General features: G+C 58.3%; 1 protein-coding gene and 1 pseudogene across 2 annotated transcripts; one reads left to right on the plus strand and one right to left on the minus strand.

Annotated features, from left to right (window-relative positions):
- The first annotated feature begins 947 nt into the window (after positions 1 to 947).
- Positions 948 to 2626, plus strand: H3-3B (H3.3 histone B). Its single transcript, XM_021541667.3, has 4 exons — positions 948 to 1051; positions 1465 to 1606; positions 1685 to 1838; positions 1924 to 2626. The coding sequence occupies exons 2-4, from the start codon at positions 1479 to 1481 to the stop codon at positions 2050 to 2052; spliced, it is 411 nt and encodes a 136-aa protein (XP_021397342.1). The 5' UTR covers positions 948 to 1051; positions 1465 to 1478; the 3' UTR covers positions 2053 to 2626.
- Positions 2559 to 9803, minus strand: LOC146765847 (uncharacterized; annotated as a pseudogene). The gene is made up of 16 exons (XR_014949397.1): positions 9317 to 9803; positions 8914 to 9021; positions 8757 to 8829; positions 8501 to 8626; positions 8380 to 8425; positions 7486 to 7538; positions 7366 to 7401; positions 6347 to 6399; positions 5948 to 6080; positions 5679 to 5875; positions 5442 to 5487; positions 5285 to 5350; positions 4726 to 4785; positions 4491 to 4582; positions 4252 to 4346; positions 2559 to 3476 (listed from the first exon to the last, which is right to left on the minus strand). The product of XR_014949397.1 is annotated as an uncharacterized LOC146765847 (transcript).
- Between the last annotated feature and the right edge of the window lie 324 nt (positions 9804 to 10127).

Raw genomic sequence — 10127 nt, forward strand, 5'->3', positions numbered from 1 at the left:
AGACAAGTTTTTAAATGGAATTGTTATTTATCTTAATAAGATAAATGCTAAGATGGCACCAACAGGGAGCATGGATTCTGGATTTCTACTTGCAATGAAACTTTGTTATCCATTCTGGGGGTGAAGGTGACCCACAGATGAGTGTGATTTGGGGAATGGCAGCGTACAGGAATGGCAGCGTACAGCTGAGCCCCAGCTGCTGAACGCTCCCTTCCCAGGGCCAAAGGTCAGGCTGTGACCTGGGGCAGGCACATCCCAGCCCTACTGCCCGCTGCGAGTCCAAGTGCCGTGACAACCCTTCCTTGGCATCTGGAATGATAAACCCGAGCAAGAAGTGCCGGAGGCGCTGCCAGACCCCCTCCCCTTGCGGGAGCCTCCGCTCGCCCCCACGGCCACCCCCGAGCGCGGGTGTCGAGCGGCCGCACACCGGCGGCTCCCGGGGGAGAGGGGGCGGAGGCGGGGGGGACCCCGCGGCCCGGCCCTCGCCGCTCGCAGCCCCCGCCGGGCGCCTCTGCTCCGCCGGCCGGTGCCGGCGCTCCGCGGCGGGGGCGGCCGGGGCCGGCCCGGGGTGCCCGGGGGATCCCGCGGCGCCGCCGCCGCTCGGCCCGCTCCTATTGACTTCCCATTGTGGAGCTTCGCAACAAAGGGTAGGATCCAAACCCTGCCCCGTTTCGTCCAATCAGCGCGCAGAGCGCCGGCCCGCCACCGATTGGATCCTTGTCTTCCCTCAACACCCAATCGGACGCCTACTTTAACAACCAATCAGCGCCCGGCCGCCAGTCCAATCAGCGCCGGGGAACCGGAGCACGGCCTTTGTGTGTGGTGACGCGACGGCGCCGGCGGTGGTCCCGGCCAATAGTGCGGCGCGTTGCTTACAGGCATTGTGACGCCACCGCGCCGCGCGCGCGCCCCCACTATAAAGTGCGTGTCCCCGCGGCGGGGAGGGCGCAGTGTGCGGCGCGGCGGCTGAGGAGCGTCTCGAGCAGCGGCACGGCGTAGAAGCTTCGGCGCGCAGCGCTACCGGCACCGGCTCTTCCTTCTCTTCCTACCGGTAAGTGCCGGACAGCGGACGCGTCTCGGAGCGGGCGGTGGTGCTGCTGCGCGGCCGCTCGCGGCCTTGAGTCCGCCGGGAGCGCGGCGGGCAGGCCGGGCCTTGCCTACGTGCCCTGAGTCACGGCCGGTTCCCATCCCCCCACCACTGCACCTCCCCCACCCCGGAGCGGCCCGGGAGGAAGGAGGAGGCGGCGTGACTCAGTCCGCTTTCCCCGGGGAGGGGAGCGGCTGGGCCGCGAGGCGGGGGCGGCCGTTACTCCTCCTCCCCGTCCCGGGGGAGGCCGCTGGCCGCCTGCCCGCGCCGGGGGCGGGCGGCGTTCGGAGCGTTGAGGGGATTGGCCGCTGTGTCGTTAGGTTCACGGGGAGAGCCGGGCCCCGGTGTCACGCGTGTGTGTGTGTGTGTCTCTGTAGGTAAGTGAGGAAAAATGGCCCGTACAAAGCAGACCGCCCGCAAGTCCACCGGGGGGAAGGCGCCGCGCAAGCAGCTGGCCACGAAGGCGGCCCGGAAAAGCGCCCCCTCTACCGGCGGCGTCAAGAAGCCTCACCGCTACAGGTAAGGCCCTCCTCGGCTCGGCCCCGCTGCCGCAGCCGCTGCCCCGCCTCACCGCCGCCTCCTCCCTCTCCCATCCAGGCCGGGAACCGTGGCGCTCCGTGAGATTCGGCGTTACCAGAAATCCACGGAGCTGCTGATCCGCAAGCTGCCCTTCCAGCGGCTGGTCAGGGAAATCGCCCAAGATTTCAAAACAGACTTGAGGTTCCAGAGCGCGGCCATTGGGGCTCTGCAGGTACTGCTGAGGGGCCGGCTGGGCTGCGTTGTTGGGGGAGCTGCGCTGAGGGTTTTTAACAACGTTTCTTGTGCTCTTGAAACAGGAGGCCAGCGAGGCATATCTGGTGGGTCTGTTTGAAGACACAAACCTGTGTGCCATCCATGCCAAGAGAGTCACCATCATGCCCAAAGATATCCAGTTGGCTCGCAGGATACGGGGAGAGAGGGCTTAAGTGAAGGCTGTTTTTATGGTGTTTTGTAGTTAATTCTGTAAAATACTTTGGTTTTAATTTGTGACTTTTTTTTGTAAGAAATTGTTTATAATATGTTGCATTTGTACTTAAGTCATTCCATCTTTCACTCAGGATGAATGCTAAAAGTGACTGTTCACATAAACCTCAGTGATGTTGAGCCTCCGGCTCAGGAGTGACAAGTTGCTAATATGCAGAAGGGATGGGTGTTCTTTCTTGCTTCTCATGCATGTTTCTGTATGTTAATGACTTGTTGGGTAGATAAACTTGTAAGGTACTAGAATTGATATAAATGTGTACAGGGTCCTTTTGCAATAAAACTGGTTATGACTTGATCCAAGTGTTTAACAATTGGGGCTGTTAGTCTGACCATGCATCACTGTGATCAAATGTGGACTTCCTTCAGAGGGTGAAACTACAAGTCTTAACCACAGTGTAACTTACAGTTTCCTAAAAACGTAAACCTGGCAGCTATAGAATACACTATGTGCATTTATAATAGCTATTTTATATATTGTAGTGTCAACATTTTTAAATTAAATGTTTTACATTCACATGTGAGGAGTCTTTGTCATTTGGTTTGAATGGGCTTGAAGAAGCTTCTGCCTCCTACAGATTCCTGTAATCCTGGGCTGCTGCTGGCTCATCGTAACGAATGGAGAACTGCTGGAGTGTTTTGAGTCTTTGCTGTTGCATGTGAGAGCAGAGTCCTACAGCTGTGTAGGGTCCAGGACGACTGGCTGAGGCTGCAGTGGGTTTTTGGGGGACTTTTCTCTTAAGTTCTTTCTTCCTTTCCAGCACATGCAGGGAAAGTTCATTTTGGAATTGTGGCTGACCTGGCTGTTCCCAAGCAGGCGGACAGCGTTCCTGTGGGTTTGGGCTGTGCCAGTTCTGGCTCTGCACAGGGGCAGCAGCTGCTGATGCTCACTGGGTGCTCCGTGGGATTCTCGTTTCCCATCCAGACTTTTTTGGATGGAGTCTGGATTCAAAGCTTCGCTGCGGGCTGGGTGAGGCAGGTCTGGAGTGCTCAGGCTGCACTTGAACCACGGTAATTACCAGCAGCGTGGAGGGCAAGGCTGCTGAGCCCTGCCAGAACAGGCTCTGCGAGTGAGGCTGGAGCTGTCCCAGGAAGCAGCACAGGGAAGTGGTTGAGCCAGCCCGGCTTGGTTTATCCCAATGGAAGTGCTGAGGTGTTCGGGGAAGAGTAGCAGCAGTTCTGAGCAGACTTGTGCAAATTGGTGCTGGCTGTCCATGAGCTCCCACCACGCTGGTGAGGAAGAGCATGAAATCCATCCCAGCTCACTCTGGGAGGCAGGGCCTGCATCCCTCAGCTGCTGCTGGGACAGTGGTGCCTCATCGTGCTCTTCTCCCTCAGACAAACCACTCCGTGTGTTTAAATCCTGCAGCTGGAGGAACAGGCACTCCTCACCCACCTTCTTACACAGCCTCCTCCTCTTCCTCACCTCCCTGTCCTACGCTGCCCCGAGCACACTTGGGGCAAACCCAGCCCCTGGCTCAGCAGCATCCTGCCAAAATCCTGTTCTGAAATGATAGGTTTTAAAAGAAGTATTTTCCTATTCCTGCTAAAGCTGTAGGGGAAAGGATTCCTTTGATATAAAGTAATTAGGTTCACAACTTATACACCAAGTTAAGCATCAGCTCAAACTTTAGGTGAGGCTCGGTGATGTCAGGTCAATCACCTGGGCAGTTCTCTCCAGGGACCCTGCCTGCCAGGAATGTCCCCATGGGAAACCTGAGGATCCTCAGGAGCCCACGTAATTCAGGAAGAACCACACACCTGCATTTAAACCAATTGAAAATGAAAGATTCCAAGTCCTAAGATTTGTTTGTGAATGCTTGGTTTGGTGCTGCAGTAGCAGCCTCAGCTCCTGCAAGAAAAGTATGTTGAAAATAACATCCCTTGAAAATGGTATTTCCTCCAAGTCCTTACTGGAAACAATGAAGCATCTGGGTATGCCTAGAAGCTGTTTCTTAAAATAAAATCATTGTCTAGTGGACCTTAAAAAAAAAAACACACCAAAAAAATATGAAAATACCTCTTCATCTTAGTAACCTCATCAAAAGGAATGAAGTCAGATCCTGCATGTGGTGGACTGGAACAGAATTCCTGGTGTTCCACAGCGTGACTGATGGTAGCTGCAGCCATAACCCTTCCCTTACCGATTCTCCCGACGATTTCCTCGCATTCTTGCTCAGAACTGGATGCAAACACCAAGCAGTCGAACGTGCTCCCATCAGGGCTCTCGGGGGAAGAGCTAAAAATGGAAACGCGTCCATTATCCCGCAGAGCTCCGAGCCCAGCCCTGCCTCCCCCGCGCCGGGGCCCTGGCGGCTGCTCTGGAGCGCGCTTGCTCCCGTTCCCAGACCCACATCCCTCCGTCCCCGCAGGCAGCGCTCACACCGCACAGAAGGCAAAGATCCCAAAGATCCTGGCGCTCCACGTGCAGCGTCCCACGCAGGACATGGAGGGGTAGGGATGGCGGCACAGGAGCTGTGCAGGGGACAGGAAGGAGCCGGTGTTTGGGGCTGTGCTCAGGCCCTGTTGGCCCCGTTCCTGGTTTATACTGTCCCCAGGACACCTCCAGCTGGGCTCCCCGCATGCCACCGAATTCCCAGACTTTGGATGTCACTGACCTTGGAAGAAGCCTTCTCCTGCACAAGGACTTCTGCCTCCTTCACATCAAATAAAACCTCCTGCAGGGGTGATGAGGGGGAAGAAGCCCCGATCAGCACAGCCCTGAGCTCTGTTTTTAATCAGACACTCACCAGAGATTATCCAAATGCAGAGGTGATGAAGCACAGTCAGCCTCAGCTTTTGCAAGTTTTCTCTCTGCTGCCCTTTTTTCCCACCACCCAGTACTTCCACACTTCCATCTTTTCACAAACGACCCCCAGAGGCTCAAACAACAGTAACCTGAGCCCTAAAGCACCACCAGAATCAGGCTTAGCCTTCCTAAAGTTTTCCAAGTGCTTTCCTGCATGTGGTTGCATTTTTTTCCCTAATGCCCTTTCCTATCCTGGCTGCCCAGATGCTCCTGACCTGAAAAAACCCCACAGGGGTGATGGGGTGGCAAATATTCAAGCCAAGCCAAGTGAACCTGGAGCTGGCAGGAAAAAAAATCTCCATGGCAGAGATATTTCCCTGCATTCTCTGACAGAGCCTTCCCAGGATGTCCCCAGCCCTGGTGCTCACCCGCACTGCCAAGCTCCTCTCCAGCACGGCAGGGATGGCCCCCTCCAGCACCTCTTTGCCACCATGCTGAAATGGAATGGGAGGGAGGGAATAACCCTTGGACACATGAAAAGAACTCCAGAAGAGATGATGGCAGGTCTCTGCCCCACAGCCTCACCGTCCCAACGCTGGTCTGGCCCAGGAACCACAGTTTGTAGAGCAGCCTGGGGAGCAACGGGCTCAGGAGCATGAGAGGAAAGACACCACACCTCTTTGCAGAGGAAGATGTTCCCAGGCTGTGGGGGCAGCCTTGGCCCCACAGCCTCGAGCAGAGCTCGGGGATAGTGTGGGCACAGGGTGCCCCAGTGCCAGGATGCTCAGCCCTGCCTGGGGGCAGCCCATGGCACAGACCCACCTGCCCCCCTGCAGCTGCCGGGGCTCCCCCTTGCCCCTGTGCTGGGGGCTGTGCTGGAGCTGGAAGTGGGGCTCCTTCTCTTTCAGGGCCTTCAGGTAGGGCAGCAGTGGCTCAAAGACTGTCCCGTCGTGCCAGCGCCACCGGAGCAGGCGGAAGGCGAGCGGTTGTCCCTTCAGCCCCCGCAGCACAGCCCCAGCCTAGGAGGAGGAAGGAGCAGAGGGGAGCAGGGGCAGAAGAGGGGGACAGCCCAGCCCTCTGTCCCCACCCACCTGCCCGGGGGATGCGTATCTCAGCGAGCAGCCGTTGATCTCATCGAGGATGTCACCAGCCAGCACCACCTCGTCCACCTCTGCCTGGCTCCCAGGGAGCACCTTGGTGACAAAGACTCGGCCGTCCACGTACCTGGGGGTGCAGCCAAGCCTCAGCTGCGCACCAGAGACCCTGTCTCCTCTTTTGTACCATCCATGACGCTTCACCCATACACTGAATGCAGGGAAAAGCCACCTCATGGACAGCAGATACTGGCGAGGCTGAGCTGATGGGGAGAAAAGAACCAGAGACAGCCCTAATGCTCTCAGCAGGATATTTGTTTCCCTTTTTGGGGCATTTTCAGTGCTGTGATGACCAGACCCCTCTGGAGAGTGGAGAGGAGGATCAAGAGTTCCTACCTGAGCACCATCCCCAGTGCTCGGCACGGGACTGTCTCGTAAGCACTGCACACCTGAAAGAGAGTGGATGGTGACAGCAGCCCTGGCAATGGCCATGGGACATCCAAGGGACTCCATGCCCTAGATAATTTCTGTCACTGATGCCAACCCAGGGCTTTGGAAGCCCAGGGAGAGGCAAGTCCCAGTGTCCCAGGCTGAGCTGGGACCATCAGTGGCTGCTTCTTTCTCTGTCCTCCCTCAGGGTTTGGCTGTGCCCAGACCCTGAAGGGACAAAGCTGCTCTAGGGGTGGGATGGCAAAGCAACAGCAAACCCTTGACTCATTGAAGAGCTCTCCTGCTCACCCCACATGTCCCCACGCAGCCGGGGGACGCAGCTGCCCCTCCCCGAAGGCGCTGCTGTTTGCAGCAGCACTTACTGTCACATCGCATTAGCCGGGGCCCTGAGACGTGCCCAGCTCAGCCCGGGGCACTGGCTGTCAGAAATGCCCCAAAGCCAGCGGGATCCCACGGCTCAGTGCACGCCTTGACCAGTCCCAAAGCTGCCCCGAGCTTTTTGGGGATTCTTTTGGGTTTAAAAGGTGGTGGAGGGATGCTCTTCATCGTCAAAAGACCTGAAGGCATCCCTGCTGTTCTCAGTAACACTGATGTTTCACTGAGCAAACCGAGAGCAAAACCAACTGATGCGTAATCTGTGTCAGCCCAGGGAAATGGGGATTTTTTTGGAAATCAGGGAAGGGAGCATGGGAAAACTTCACTTATATCTGCAATTTAGGCCTGGATACTTCTCTAGCTTGGTTTTACTCCCTGGAATGTTGGGATCTGCTCCTGGTGATGGTGCAGGTACCCAGCAGGATCCAACCTCAATAGCAGAGGCAGCTCTGCTTGGCCTGGTGAACCTGAGCCAGTTCACCCCGGGGTGCGTGGCAATCCCTCCCCACCAAACCCTTCATCTCCCTCATTTGACTTTTCAGGGAGGGCCAGGTGGCAGAAGGACGGCTCCGGGAGCGACGGGCGCTTACCGGCAGCAGCCAGCTCTCGTCCAAGAAGCTGCAATTCTGCAAACAAAGGAGTGTCAGTGCCATGAGTCCCGGCAAGGAAGGAGCCCCACGTTGGCACCCCTGTGCTGGTCACCACCCCACCTGCAGGTCCAGGGAGAAATCTATCTCTGTCAGCACCAGCGAGAGGAAGGGCTCTGCAGAGGGATGGGGATAGAGAGACAGAGTCACTGCCGGGTTCCTGGCAGCCACAGCCTCACAGGGGCACGGCAGAACACAGGATAAAGCCATTTGCAGTGTAATTAATGAGTCCTGGGAGCAAGGCCTTGAGAGCATCACAGCACCATGCACCCAAGCTGCTGCTGGAGGCTCATCCCACTGGCCCAGGTGCAGCTTGGTACCTTTTTTCCCCAAAATTCAGACAAAGACTTGCAGCAAATGCTACTGACTGTTTTTACCCTTAGAAGCACAGCAAAGCTGCCCAGGCTCTCCTACACAAGTCTTGCAATTGCACTGCCAGGTCTGCAATCTGCTCACGCACCAGGAGCACAGGTGATTTATAAACCATTGATGTACAGGTTTAACGTGGGGTTATTTATCATAATCAAAATATTAAGGGCTTCCACCCTGGCCTGGCCCCCCCAAGGAGCCTGGCTGTGGATGGATGGAGTGCTGCAGCCTGTCAAGGCAATGTAGCCATTTAAACCCTGTGCCACCCCTCAGCCCAGGCTGATCTGACATGACCTCCCCTCAAAGCCAGATGGGGTCTGCTTAAGCCAGAATCCTTAGTACAAATGAATAACATGGAAGATACTTCAGAAGAAATTTCCCTACCCCATGCCACTAAAGGCAGCCTTAGATGGAGTCAAATCATGTTTAAATATTTACATTTGGTGTGTTTTTTTTCCATCGCTGCAGCAATGTATTTAGATTCCAGTGCTAAGTTTGGATGAGAAAAATCACAGTGGACTCTCCCCCCTCCCCTGCAGCAGTGCAGTGCCATAACACATCCTGCCTCCAGCGAGCCACCCATCTTACCCCGGAGATCTTCAGTGCCGAGGATGGAGCTCCCTGGATCATAAAACTGAAACCCATGAGACAGCACAGGTTACACCCCCCGTTGCCAGCCCGTGGGTAGCGGCTCCCCCCACGAGCTCACCTCCAGGAGCGGGGGGCTCTGTGCCAGCCACCAGCACCTTCCCCTGCAGGGCCAGGCGCAGGAAGAGCCGCCCGCGGCCGCTCACAGCCCCTGGCCCTCCGCATGCTGACGGACAGAGGGGTCGGCCTGTTTGGGGACAGGAGAAGCAGCTCTGGCAGCACACCGGAGCGCCCTCCCTGCACCTGGGCTCTTTGGGGTGAGCATGTCGCCATAGAGGCCAGCACAGCTCATAGATTTTCACCCCAGCCTAGCTCACCGGCCGCTGGTCCCCGCGGGAAGCTGCTCCAGCCAGTGCCAGTAATCCCGCCTGCGGAAGCCCCAGGTGGGTTCTGCGGGAGAAAAGGAGTGCGGGACCCCTCGCCGCGGGCTCGGGGACGCTGCCACCGCCCGCCCGGGCACGAAGGGTCACTCATGTCGGAGCCCCTTGCGCAGGATGCTCTCCAGCAGCTGGCACAGGGACACGAGGTGCGGCGAGCTGTCCGTGCAGGGGCCGCCGCCCTCCCGCAGCCGCAGCACCCCTCCTGCGGGGAGGAGAGAGAGCGGCCGCACCCGTGGGTGCCCAGCCGGGGAAAGCGAGGGGGTACCGGGGCGACAGCGCTGCGACACCCCGGCACGGCCCGACCCTCCCCGGCTGCCGCCGCTGCGCTGGGCAGGAGCTCCTCAGGTAAACCGGGTAAACTTCCTCAAAGCCGAGGTCGGGCGGCGGGGCTGGTCCGGCAGCCCCAGCGCGGCCCCGCCGTCGGTCCGGTCCGACCGGTACCGGTGCGCGGCCAAGCGCTGCCAGAAGCTCGCACGGGTGCCGGGGGCCGCCCTCACCTTTAAGGGCGCTGAGCAGCGGCTCCTTCCTGGCCATTGGCTCGTCTTCCCCCAGGGCCAGGTGATCCCAGGGCCAGCTGATCCCACGGCCAGGTGATCCCAGGGCCAGGTAATCCCGCGACGGCGGCTGGATGGGAACCGGGAACCAGGAACCGGGAACCGGGTACCGGGAACCGGGTACCGGGAACCGGGAACCGGCCCCGCCCCAGGAGCAGCCCGGCCCCACGCAGGTGTACATACACACAAAAATACACGCAGGTGTACGTGTACTTAAACGGAAAGCACGGACGCTGATGTACATAGGTGTAACGCAATGACACATATACTGACTGTTCTATACAGATATGTAAATTCCATCCATTGCAGAGGCGGAACCCGCATATAGGAGACCCATGTGCAAAGCAAACATTTATCTCTACGTGTATTGGGACAGGCGTTGGCACCTGGATATAAGTGTTATAAATCTTCGGTGCCGGCCTCGCCGCAGGCACACACGGGATGCGTGCGGGCGAGCGCTCGCCCTGTCCGTGGGGATGCTGAAGAACGGCGATTCCGAGGAGCATGAGAAGAGGCGGTGCGGGACTCCCGGGGGCGGTGGGGGGAGATCGGGGGCGGTGCGGGACCATCGGGGGCGGTGCGGGACTCATCGGGGGCGGTGCGGGACCATCGGGGGCGGTGCGGGACCATCGGGGGCGGTGCGGGGAGGTCGGGGTGGTGCGGGATCCATCGGGGGCGGTGCGGGACCATCGGGGGCGGTGCGGGACTCATCAGGGGCGGTGCGGGACTCATCGGGGGCGGTGCGGGACTCATC

This window comes from Lonchura striata, chromosome 18 (genome assembly GCF_050655825.1).
Source record: "Lonchura striata isolate lonStrDom1 chromosome 18, ASM5065582v1, whole genome shotgun sequence".
NCBI lineage: Eukaryota > Metazoa > Chordata > Aves > Passeriformes > Estrildidae > Lonchura > Lonchura striata.